Source organism: Ixodes scapularis, unplaced genomic scaffold (assembly GCF_016920785.2).
Source record: "Ixodes scapularis isolate PalLabHiFi unplaced genomic scaffold, ASM1692078v2 PGA_scaffold2__306_contigs__length_199485367, whole genome shotgun sequence".
NCBI lineage: Eukaryota > Metazoa > Arthropoda > Arachnida > Ixodida > Ixodidae > Ixodes > Ixodes scapularis.
Window position 1 is genome coordinate 40,534,033 of NW_024609857.1, and position 12,558 is coordinate 40,546,590.

At 45.4% G+C, this 12,558-nt stretch overlaps 1 protein-coding gene across 1 annotated transcript; it reads right to left on the reverse strand.

Moving 5' to 3' along the window:
* Positions 1-1,304: 1,304 nt before the first annotated feature.
* On the reverse strand, positions 1,305-9,384 carry LOC8026585. Its single transcript, XM_002404490.5, has 3 exons — positions 8,184-9,384; positions 7,374-7,612; positions 1,305-3,201 (listed from the first exon to the last, which is right to left on the reverse strand). Exons 1-3 carry the CDS (start codon positions 9,105-9,107, stop codon positions 2,676-2,678), a joined length of 1,689 nt encoding a protein of 562 aa, XP_002404534.4. The 5' UTR covers positions 9,108-9,384; the 3' UTR covers positions 1,305-2,675.
* Between the last annotated feature and the right edge of the window lie 3,174 nt (positions 9,385-12,558).

Below are 12,558 nucleotides of genomic sequence, written 5' to 3' on the forward strand. Positions count from 1 at the left end.
ATGGACACCCCAGCGGAGTGTTCCAGCAGTAAATTCACTGTAGATTAGCCCATTTGCTATAGAGGCCATAGTTTGTCGAGGCCACACATTTGTTGAGATTAGAACAAAATACATGTACAATGGGAAAAATTGTGTGGTGTTCAGAATAAGATTATTGGTCTTCGTTGCAAATCCTTAGCTAAGGCACATGCCACATGAACTGGAATTATGATCTCCTGCTGCTCGTGGCTTCATTCATGGCTTTCGTTCATGTTCAGAGTCAAGAATGAAAAGGTGCTGATATAATGCTCTTCGGTAGCAGATAGACATGCTTTTTTCACATTTTTAAAGTGCTGATGCCTTCGTTGAAACTCTTGTGTATGTATGAATTGTTTTTAACAACTGCTTTTTGGGAGTTAGTGCTGCTGCTGTATTATATTGCTGAACAACATTAGCCAAGTTCGCATGCTTGGACAAGCTTAAGCATTGTTGGTTAGTCATAACAGCTTTGTTAACCTGGTCCGAGCAGTGTTACCTTTAAGTCAGCCTTTTTTGTTGTTACAAAAAAACAAGACAATTTAACGTTTCTAGTCGGAAATGTTGAGCTGTAAACCTTTCACTATTATGAAATGCTAACAAAGAGTAGAGACTAATCATCCACCCGGCAATGAAACATTCTGTAGTCCAATCATTAAGATAGGTAAACAAATTGATCCAGTAGGTAGCTTTGGTAAAATTTAATAGGTAGAAGGATTGAAGAATTGTAAAATATTATAAAATGTTTTCCTCACTTTAAAGCGATGCTGCTCCAAGTTTTCCTATGCAGTGCTTTTTGTGGGCAAAGGAAGCGAACAAACGTTTGTGTAGTGTAAGATCACCTCTGTTTTGCTGCGACGATTTAATGGTGTACAATCGTCATGTTGCATTGTTAATTGCTAAGCAACTTTCAAGATGTGCCAAATGTTTGAAACATTTTGTTCTGGTCCCAACAAGACATGGTAGCTGTAAATAAGAACAGCCTGTGGATCCAGCTACTGTCAACAGATGGTAGTTTTGAGATAATTTTTATAGCGCCACTTCGGCAAACTGCAAGCTGGTGTCATTTGTTGTGCTAAGTAAATGGAATCACTTTATCTTTCTGCTTTTTTTTTTTTTTTCAAGCTTTTGCTTAATTTTTTCAGATGACTTTAGGCAATTATTGGGTGTCATTATCTCATTGCAGTTGTCTGCTCAAGGTTGTCTTGTGCAAGCTCATTCTCATGTCTATAGGCAGTGTGTGCATTTGTACATAATGTGCATTAAACCAGTTCTGGCCTGTTTCAACATGGTTGAGGAGTATGTTTATTCTCAGGTATGTCAGACACTGAAATTTAAGAAAACTGGCTAGTGTGAGGGAGACAATTGAATGATATGACTATTGCAGAGGCTGGTACTTGGCTTCGGCCACGCGTGCAGGGATCCCGTGTCTTTGAGCGATCCCAATGGAAATGTTATGTTCGAGGTAAAATTTGGTCAACTGAGCGAACACCTGATAAAAGTTAGAAGTGATACTACATTCATCCTGGAATTAAGAGGTTTTACCTTGCAGCCAAAGACCAAATAGTGTTGAATACACCCTTTCAGAGTGAATCCGACGATGTATCGCCAAGATTTTTTTTCCAGAGAATTGTCAAAGTTTAGACAAGACTTTTTACATTTGCTTTCCCCTAACAAATACTATAAACAACTTTATTTTTGCGGGCTCAATATTTTGTAAAGTTTGGGTTTCGGAATCATCTTGCGGGCATAAAGTTCAACGGTTTGGTGTGATAAGCATGTATTCATTATAATGGGTCTATCTATTTGTGCAATCAATTTTTCACTATATCTTTTGAAGTAGTGAAATTCGTAAAAATTCATCCCTCGCGAAAATTAAGCTGTTTACACTATACTCGTTTTCACCTCAAGAAAGAAGTATGTTTTACGCATTTTTCATACGCCGCACGAAGTAGTTCTTGCGAGATTCGCTCATCGAAAGAAAGAAGTGATGCTTTTGGCATCTGAAATGTGTACGTCTTGATAAGATAATGTGTACCTGATTTTAAATGTACCTATGTATATCTTGATTGTCTACATAAAGGGGGAAATTAATAATGCTCCTAAAATAGCCGGATTTTTGTTTACTACGTTTTTGGGGTGAAAACGGGTATAGTGTAACTTCAAATTACTTCACAATTTGAAAAAAAAAAAAACAGAACAACAACAAAAAGAAACCTGGAAATGTTCAACCCCGGGTGTATGTGACATTAGATCAGTGAACCAAACTAACTCCTGTTGTCTCCAATATGTTCATGGCTTCTGCACTGGAGCCTATGAAAACCTGTGGCGTCGCCGCTTCTGTGGTTTTCTGGTCATTGGAGCTCGTGGCCCAAACATCCTTAAAACACCAGGCCAAAATGAACAACTGGTAAAAACAAATTAAAAAATTTAACACTGCACTTCAATGTTCATCACAAAAAGCTGCTCTCGTATTTCTGTGCCAGTCCACTCTGTGCTCGTCCTGCACCTTTTTTCACTTATTGTCCACATGAAAGCATGAAGATAGCTGCGCGAAAATACCCTCGCAACCGTATGGCACATTTAAAACAAACTGAGGAAGAAAAAAAAAAGCTGCAGTCCCAGTGGTTTTTGAGGTGCCTCCGTCGGCGCGAACGGCGTCACTTGCAGCTTCCGACGCCGTACCTGCGCATGACATCGCCAACAAACTCGAAGCGCTGCACCCTGTTGCGTAGCCTGTGCTGCAGGTCTTGCACGTGGTGCGCAAAGTAGGACGTGGGCTTGTGCGGCACATGCACCAGCCAGACGTCGGGAAGCACGAAGAAGAGGTACCCTGCTGCAAAGAGCTCCGCTGTATGGGTCATCTTGTTGGAGCCGTAGCCTGTGAAGCGTTCGTCGTACAGCGGCAGCTGGGGCACGTTCTTGACCACCACGTACGGCTCAAACATGTCCACGAACGTCCGGACGGGGTAGGGCCGGTCGGTGCGGTACCACTTCCAGTAGTCGGTGCTCTGGTGCGAGTCTGGTGTGACGTCGTGGCGGAAGCGTTGCACGAAGGGGTCTTGCCTGTGGAGCAGCTGCATCAGCTCCTCCTTGGTCTGGGCCACTCCGTCGGACTTCTGCGGCAGCTCGAGGTACTCGAAGGCGGGTACCACAAATGCCACCTTGTCCGTGTTGGAGACGGACCTGGCGGTGGAATGCACGGAGGAGAATTTGGCCTCTAGATCACCAGTTTTTGGTTCAATGATATGTGTGCACTGTGCAACATTGTGAGCACGAACAGGACTACGGAACTTTTTCGAATTTCCCTCGTGCTTCTTGTTGATACACCAAATTTTACCATCTTTTAAGCTTACTGGAGGCCAGGCAGCTGAGAGAGATGCCCTGCCATTCTCTTTCTGTTGGTGGCACTTGTTAAGATCATCATCATCATCGTAGTGTATTTATTTCTGTGCCCATAAGCAAGCGGCAATCTATTGTGCAACACAAAGTAAGTAAAATCACTACACACATAAAAAAAGTGCAAGCTATACACTTTAAAATAAGCAATTAAAGATAAGTTGTTTGGGTCTAGTCCTGCTATAAAAACTAGGTTTAAGAAGAAAAAATTTAAAAAAATCTATGATTACAGGCTCTGTCAAAAAACTTGCTACTGCCTAAGACTGAATGCGTTCTGACTTTTTGTGATCTCTTGCAACGAGAGAAAACACTCGTGACATTTATTGGGTAATCGTGGAACACTTATATTTTTGTATATTTCCTTATTTTTGTTTTCCCGGTATTTTTTTCTTTTTGTTAATTGCTCGAAACACTTGACAATGTTATAAATAACCATTTCTCATAGATAGTATGTACCAGGGATGGGCAAAATACATGCTAATATGTATTGAAATACAAATACAAAATACTTCGTCAAAAATGTATTTAATTACAAATCTAAATACATTTCCAAAAAAGTATTGAAATACAAGATACAAATACAACCAAATGTATTTGGTCTCCTCCAAATACTTTTCCAAATACATTCCTCAAAATTTGCGTCAGCGACTTCAGGGCACCTGCAACGGGTTTCTGGGTATCTCATTTTAATTTTGCATTGCACACTCTGGAGTTAGTGTGCGAGACTCTAGTAACGTAATAGAAATATGATCACAAAAAAATGTAATCAGCTTGGACGTAATAGGTGAAAAAAGTACAGAGCTTCAAGCAGCTTTTTTTGTCGAATACATTTTGGTATAGACCAACAAAGAACTGAGACGACCAGGACGCGCAGCACTAGCTAGAGAATTTTTTATTGTTGCAACTCGCACCAGTTACAAAAATCTGGACGACCCGCGCATTTAGAATGTTCCAGGCAAAAATATGGAGGGAAATCACGCTGGAAAGCATCACAAGTTGTCACAGGCACTTATTTAGCCAGTCTGCCTGTGAACGTCGATTTCGTCGCTATTCTTGCTCTGGACTAGCACCGTAATCGCAAAGTCACTAAACGCTTGTGCTTGATTAAGAGACACTGCATTCGGTGCAGAACATAGTTTTCTTCCTGCTCTGGACAGTGACAATAAATTTGAGGGATGTATTTTCGCCCACACAATTGTATTTAATTACAATTGTATTTGAAACACCCACGTTTTAGTATTTAAATACACACGTCAAATACATTACCCAATTTGTAACTAGATACAAATGCAAAATACACAAAGTATTTGAAATACGTATTTCAAATACTTGTATTTGAAACACTGCCCATCCCTGGTATGTACTATCAAGTTCAAACGAAATGCAAACAGCAGCGCACGTGGCTGTCGGTACATGCTCCACCTCCTGGAGGCCTGTTGAAACTGATAAAACTGGGTTGGAGAGTAGAGCGCTGCGAGGGCGTGCGTCCTAATCCCCCGTGTTTGACCCTTATGTTCTTGTGTCTCATGTATGCGCTGGCATTGCCAAAATGCAGGTCCGTCAACTCCCATATTCACCAAACATTTTAACGAATTGCAGTAACTTTGTCAATGACATTTTGCAGGCAGCCAGAATCTCGTTCAGCATGCTCATTAAATTATCACCCATGTGTCTGAAGTGTGAAATAGAAGTTAAAGAAGTTCATGCACGGAAGACCTGTGAAGCTGGATTGACGTCAGTTATCAGAACCACGCAGACGTCCCGTTAAGGACCTACAGCGCATGACTTCTGCAAAATAGAGAAACGGAGTGGACAGGAAATGACAGGGAGCATTTGTGCAAACATAAATAATGAACAACAAGGGAACACGAAGGCTGCAACCAGCAAAGGCTGATGTCTCGGGCAGTGCCGCAGCAGAAGCTGTCTGGGCAGGCTTGCTTTCGTTGTTGTATTTCACCAAGTTGGTCTTGGTAAGGAGCCAATTAATACTTTGTGAAGTCGCCCTCAGCGTCTACAACGACAGCCATCTCACACGGTAGACCTTCCATTAGGCATGACACCAGGCCAGCAGCTCGCAGCTGCTCCCTCTCGGCCTCGACCGCCATAGCAACACATAAGAAAAAAGAAAAGAAAAAGCTGTTTACAATTATCTGTAACGCCGAATTAGAGTGAAGCTCTTGAGGAGGAGGACAGAAGGGTACTGAGGGGTCGCGTAACCCCCGTGAGGTCATGTGACGATGATGATGAGGTCAATACAATGACGTCATCGTCATCGTGATGCCGTCACCAGTGACGTCACGTATGACGTCATCGTGATGATGTTATCATCACTGATGATGCCATCAGTGATGGCATCGTCATTGTCACTGATGACATTGTCAGTGATGTCACCAGTGACGTCTTGCGTCCCATACTGCACTGCACTATTACGTCGACGGCGCTCAAGACGGAAACGGGCGCCTAAAAGCTGCGCTCTAAAAACTGTGCAAGTTAGGAGGGAGCATGATGTTGCAATAATATTCCATAAACGCGCCCGCGAGACGCGCGCGTGCAAGCTGGCTCGTGTTGAGCCAACGAGAATGGCTGTGACGAAACTTCCAGCGTACCACTGGTGCAGCATTGAAGCTTGGGTTGGTCTAAGCGAGGGCCCAACACATAGGAGTAGTGATGCACACCCTCGCAGGGCGACCTACTCTCCAACCCGCAGTTTTATCAGTTTCAAGAGGCCTCCAGGAGGCGCAGCAGGTACCAACGGCCACACGCTCCGCTCTTGGCATTTCATTGCAAAACCTTCGCTCCCGTGATATGCAGCTCATGGCCACCTCGTAGATGGCGTCAACGCACCAGGGAGTTCTCTCGTAAAACATAGCGAGAGATTGCCACGCACTCGGTCGTAAGCAGCTGAAAGTGTGTGAACTAGCCTTTAAGGGGCACCGACACCCCAAAGGTCGTATTTTTTTTTATTGTCTAAAACGATGCAAGTTGTAGTCATAGACACACACCAAAAAAAAAAACGCATCGCAAAAAAAAAAAAATTTTTCCGCACGCGTGCATTCCTCTTTTTTTTTTTTCCATTTTTCTCTCCCACTTTTCACCTCCTTGCTTCTTTTGATTGGTGATGTCAAAAATCACGAAATTTAGAAGTTTGTAGGCAACATTTCTATAACATTTCATAACGGCAATCGTAAAGCATGTTTTTTAACGCAATTGCGAACGCACTACGGCCCCTCTTTTTGAAATACCAAAAATCTGAGTACGGTGTGATTATTATTATTATAATGCAATTAAATGCAAAGGTGCAAGCGAGCTGGACAAGAATGACAATAATCCCTGGAGAAGGGGAACAAGAGGGAATAATGCCTCTTGTTCCCCTTCTCCAGGGTTTATTATTGTCGTACGGTGTGATGTCGCTTCCTGGATTTGTATTCTCTTTCGGAAAACTTGGCGGCGCTCGAGCAGAGGATGATCGGTGAGTCAAGGAACCGGAAAAAGAAACCAGTTTTTTCCCGGTCCGCCGGCGCTTCGAGTCGCGGTGGCAACGGCGCTTTGCTTTGTAGCGTGGAGCGGAGGTCTGAGAGAAAGTCGACTCGCAGGAGACTGCAAAATTTGACGTCACTGCACTGGCGCGGATCGCGCGGAAACTTTAAATTCAGAATCTGGAAATTGTTTTTTTTACTTCACAAATACTGAATTCCCAAGTTTCGAATTTTGAGGGTAATGTCTTGGCATCGTTTTCAATCGTTTCGGATAATAAGAAAAATATGATTTTGATGTGTCAGTGCTTCTTTAACAGAGACAGCACGAGTTGCTCAATTATGTTTATAAAATGCAGCCCTCGAACATTCCTGTGCTTCTCAAATTGCCAAGCAAGTACCAGGTAAGGAAGAGGCCTTTCAAAGATAGCTGTACAGACCCGAAAACAAGGGCTCTTCAACGAAGGAAGGTGGATGTGCACGCACCTTGTGGAGAGGAGGAAGTGCTTGTGGAAGTCCGGGGACGGCTGGAAGTCCGCATCTGCCAGGAAGAGGTGCTCGCAGTTGGTCTGGCGGATTGCGAGGTTGCGCAGTGCATTGATGGGGTAGTCGCCCGAACCGGGAACCCCGTAGGCCAGCGACACGTGGCTATCCGGGTGCAACTTCAGCTTCTGCAGCTTTTTCTGCACGTAGAGCTTCTGCCAATCGCCCTCTGGCTGCCCAGCCTGCGAGCAAAAAGACGCATGGGTGTGTAACATATTTCATGTGTTTACTGAAGAAGGCTGGCAGACATGTAAGTGCGATGCTTTGCGGGTCAGCTGGAGGTACGGCTGCTAGAAAATATAGTCTGTTTCAACTTGTGATGGACCTCAGAGGACATCAGGGAAGGGAGCAGCAATCTGCAGGCAGTGCATAGTCATAAGATACGTTAAAAGTACTCGATTGACTAGAATGGCTCGTAGCATCCGCTGCAATTTATCATAAGGTGAGACCAAGTATAATGCAGCACCCTAGGAGCAAGCCTGGGGAAAGCTTGAGAGTGGCAGATGTATCGGAACCGCAGTTCAGCTTGTGTTGCATGGAAAATTTTTGTGCGAGGTACTTGGGCTGCACAGATTTGAACAACTGATACTCGAGTTGTGTGTGCGGTGCAAATATAGAACAGTACTGGCAAAATGTCACCTGCTGTTCTGGGTCTTCATGAGGCACTTTGTGAATATTTGTCCACTCATTTGCTTTCTCGGCCTCGTGGCCCTTACGGCATTTATGGCGATTGGTTCCGCTTTTTATTCATACCTTGACGGGTGCGTAGATGACCAGCGACACGGGTCCTTCCCACTGCTGTAGCGTGTGCTCCAGAACCGGTAGCCTGTCCATCGACAGCTGGGTGACCAGTGCCACGTCCTTGTTCAGGTGGCGCTTCTTCGACGGGGACCTCACTTTGCCCAGGATGAGCTCGTGCCTCAGCTTCAGCTTCCGGTGAGGACTACGGGCAGGCGGCGGACAGTCTTCGAGCAGCTCCCTGGCCCGACAACTCAGGCTGCCGGGGTCAGCTAGCGGCGTCAGGACCACGTCGGTGAAGTGCACCGTGCCGGCGTAACCGTAGCAGCCGAGCATCACGGTCGCGCTGCTCACGGTCCGGTCGGAACGGGACGCCGTGTAGACCCCGTCCCGTTGGGTCAGCGTACTCGTGGTCGCCGGGAATGGGACCCTGAGGAACTCCTCGCTGCCGTCGCCGAGTTTGACCAGCACAATCGCGCCGACGAAGGAATCTGCAGTCTGGGATTCAAGCTGCTCGGCAGACGCCCGAACGCTGAGGCGAAAACTTCGGAGGGTAACATTACGTCGGAAGGCGAGGTACTGGTAGATGGCGTGGATGGTGGTCGGCTTGCAGGTGATCGAGAAGGCGGTCGAACACAGCGCCCACGGCTGGTTGAAGCACTGGACGTCCGTCTTAACCGCGGAGTGGTCCTGCCACCAGCCGCGGAGGGCGATCTCGTTCTTCGACATCACGTCGCGGGAAAGCACGTTGAAGGGACTCCGGGGATCGCCACCGCAGGGTCCGGTCGCGGTGCGGTTGGAGATCCCGTCGGTTCCTGAGCCGTCGATTTGGAAGGAGTTGAACCACTGCAGGAAGATGTAGATGAGGACTGTGGACAGGGCCGAGTATACCGTGACAGCGTAGAAAGCCACCCGCACTGCGAAGCGTAGGTTTCTCATCGTAGTTCATGCCTGCGCTGTGCTTACGTTTTAGAGACTCGGGCGGCGGAGCCGTGCGTGTTAGGGGAAGATGGCTTGAGTTCTGCTTCTTCGAAAAATACCTGGTTCGTTTTTGCACCTTTTTATGGCGTGGCCTGGCGAAAGAAGGCTCACTGATGCCCATGCTGAGACTGGCTTCACCCGCATATTAGAAATTTCACGATAACTGCGGCGGCTGCGAACCATTTTGTGAACAGACGACGCCGCGTACCGCCGTGCCGCCGTGCTGGCCGCAAGCCGTGCTGCCGTGCTGCTGTTGCCTGTTGGCACTTTTCTTCAACTTCGGTCACTTTGGTTATCAACAATGTTTGCATTTCTTACTTAAAAAAACACTAACAATCATTAACAATTGTTTTGTTATTGTTCTTTTTTTATTTAATATATAAACATTGCATTATCATCATCATCATTTATTTTTATGGTGCGTTCGATTATGCAAGATTGTAAATTAGAAAGAAAGAAAGATCTTTGCACGTGATTAAAGCAGTGCATATTCGCCCAAAGAGCGTCAGTACTTTCTCCGCTAGGCTAGGCGTTCGTCCATGACGTTCGTAAGGGTCATGGTGCCTGGCTTGACTTTTGGAAACGCAGTGCTATGCATGAAATCCGAAGTGCATGCGAAACTAGAAATAAAACAGCGCGGAGTAGGTAGACTGGCTTTGGGGGCGCATTGCAAAACGCCAAACCAGGGAGTACAAGGAGACATGGGATGGGCATCATTTGAGAGCAGGGAAGCGGTGAGCAAGGTAGAATTTGAGGATAGGTTGAGGCTAATGGATGGGGAGCAATGGGCACGAAAGGTTTTCAGCTATTTATACATGAGGAGTGTAGACACAAAGTGGAGACAGCGCACTAGGAAATTAAGAGGAAGGTTTTTGGGCTATAGCGAAGATACGGAAGAGCAAGTCTCAGTTAAGAAGAAAGTTAAGGCCACAGAAAGAGATCGGTGGCTAGAGGGAATGCAGACAAAGACTGCTCTGGAAAGCTATAGATTAAACAAAAGAGTTATTGCCAAAGAAAGCATTTATGACAATTCTAGGGGAAGCTCATTGCTGTTTGAGGCAAGAACGGGTGTTCTGCGAACCAGAACATACAGAGTGAAGTACCAGGAAATTGATACAGTGTGCACTGCTTGTGGAGAGGAGGACGAGACGGCTGAGCACTTGATACTCTACTGTAAAGGGCTTCACCCTATGCCTACCGAAGACAACATAGATTTAATAAAGTCATTGGGTTTTAGAGACAGCGAAGGGAGAGTGGATTTCAAGACTGTAGAGATTACCAAGCAAAGATTAAGTGAATGGTGGCAGAAATCGAGAGAAAACTAGGTATTTTCTTAATCACTGATGGCAAGGGGGTTTCATAGCCTCACTTTCTTTGCACTGCGGAGTGAATATAGATTTCACATTTAAATATTCTAAGCTTAAATGGTAAAACAAAATGGCTAGGTGGCGTAAGCTACCGCCCGATCCAAAGGGCTCAGCCGTATTCATCCATCCATCCATCATAAACACTCCAGTCACTCCATAGAGTTTTCAAGCTGACAATCATCCATAAGCGAACGCATTCTCGTGTGCGTGCGTTGGTGGCGTGAGCGTTGCGGCAACCCCCGGTCACAGTCCCAGTTTCGCGGCGCTGACATTAGCGTCGCCACCATCAGCGGCGCTGTGCATAGCGTCGCCACCGGCAGCAGCGCTTAGGTGGTGGGGGGCTCTCATTAATACAAAAATACAAATATAAAACTTTGTCCGCTAACAGTAATTTCAACAAAACGTCTTCACCGCACCATGAAAATAAAATGCAATTTATTTTATATATTTTTTTCTGTTCGTTCTGTTTTCGGTCTAAAACCAAAACTCTAAACCGACCCGCTGGCCTCGCCGGTGCCCTGAAAGGCGCCGCTGCCCCCCCCCCCCCCCCCCTTCTTTCTACCCTCGCCCAAATTTGAAACTTCGTAACGGCGGACGGCGGCGTCGCGTGGTTTTGTTTACCCAAGGGTCGTGCGAGCGTAGTTTCGCGCTCCGGCGTTCCGCGCGCCTGTCGAACTCGATGGATATTTTGGTGCGAACTTTCAGAGACTGTTGAGAGGTGCATTTTACGTGGCCATATCCCGATGGTGCACGAACAGCGCAAATGCCAAGACCACAAGTTTTTGTTTGTTCATTTTTTTTTTCAAGATAAGGCAGGTGAGTATGTATCTCCCGTACTCAGTTTTATTTGCTCAGCGAACTTACCATTAAACTTCTGCTGCCCATAGCTGTTAGTTTGCAGGCTCGTTCTCGCAGTGAAAACATATGCTTTCCCCCGAACAAGTACGGTTTTAATGAAGTTAATGGTATACACCTAGCTCCACTTCGATTTGTGCACAACTGGTTATTTAAAGTGTAACAATTGGGTTTAATCTTGAAAATGGTCTTTGGCGGTCCTCGAACAGACGGAGGATAATAAAACAAAAGAATGAGGCTTCCTATATATTAATTTGAAGTTTCATTTATTTCTGCATGGTTCCGGGTGCGACAATGGCATTATGTCATTAGTTTGTTCGCTGTAGATGGACATTTGTTTTGTTTTAAATCAGTTTAAAATTTTAAACATCATGACCACATTGTCATTACAGATGCTGGGACATATAGAACGAGCATTTGAACGTCGTCTCAAGGAGGAAGAAAGCTTCGGACAATTCGTGGTTCCCAACAAGTTATCCAGCCTGTTGAGTGCCAACATTTTTCGAAGCTTTATTTCACATTTTCATCTTGCTTGCGTGAGAAGCTTTGAATATGTAAAAATGAAGGTAATGATTGCTGGGGGCCACCTAAGTAGCTTATATTTCTTAAATCAGTGAACAACTTTACTTTCAGTGAACAGCTGATCCAACTTGGCATGTTGAATGCGTAATTATGTGGGTCAATGTGTACACTTGTAAAGATATATGTTAGTGACCATTCCCAAGAAGTGATAGTGATAAAGTTAGTGATAAAGCCCATTCCCAAGAAGGTGTGCGGCCAAGCATGTAATAATGAAGTGATGAGATCGTGCACAGATGACAGAGAGGTGCTGGCGATGTGCAACTGCAGCTGTGGGCGAGGTTGACGAAATGATTTTGCCAATGTTTTATTTTTGCGCGTATGCAGGTGCAGTGCTGTACTTAATTCCGTTTTAGCATCTGTGCAATAAATGTGCCTCGAAATATTTCGGTCGCAGCTGTGGATTCCTTACTGGACGGCGGGACGCCTCGAAACAGAAGAACAACGAACACACATGACTACGCACCTTATACAGCTGAAAGCGAAATCGCACATCGTATATTACGTTAGGGACTTTTAGCGAACTGTTACCGTGTTCCGCGTACTGCACTATCGGAGCCTTTGAAACATGCTTTATAGGCGCGCACCCGGAGTGATACCGTGACAGC

Excerpts from the sequence above, each read along its gene's own strand:
- LOC8026585 (XM_002404490.5), bottom strand. The coding sequence starts at position 9,107 with ATGAGAAACCTACGCTTCGCAGTGCGGGTGGCTTTCTACGCTGTCACG. Across the intron at positions 7,613-8,183 it reads TCATCTACGCACCCGTCAAG|GCTGGGCAGCCAGAGGGCGA; the intron begins GTATGAATAAAA and ends TTTTGCTCGCAG. Across the intron at positions 3,202-7,373 it reads CACTTCCTCCTCTCCACAAG|GTCCGTCTCCAACACGGACA; the intron begins GTGCGTGCACAT and ends TTCCACCGCCAG.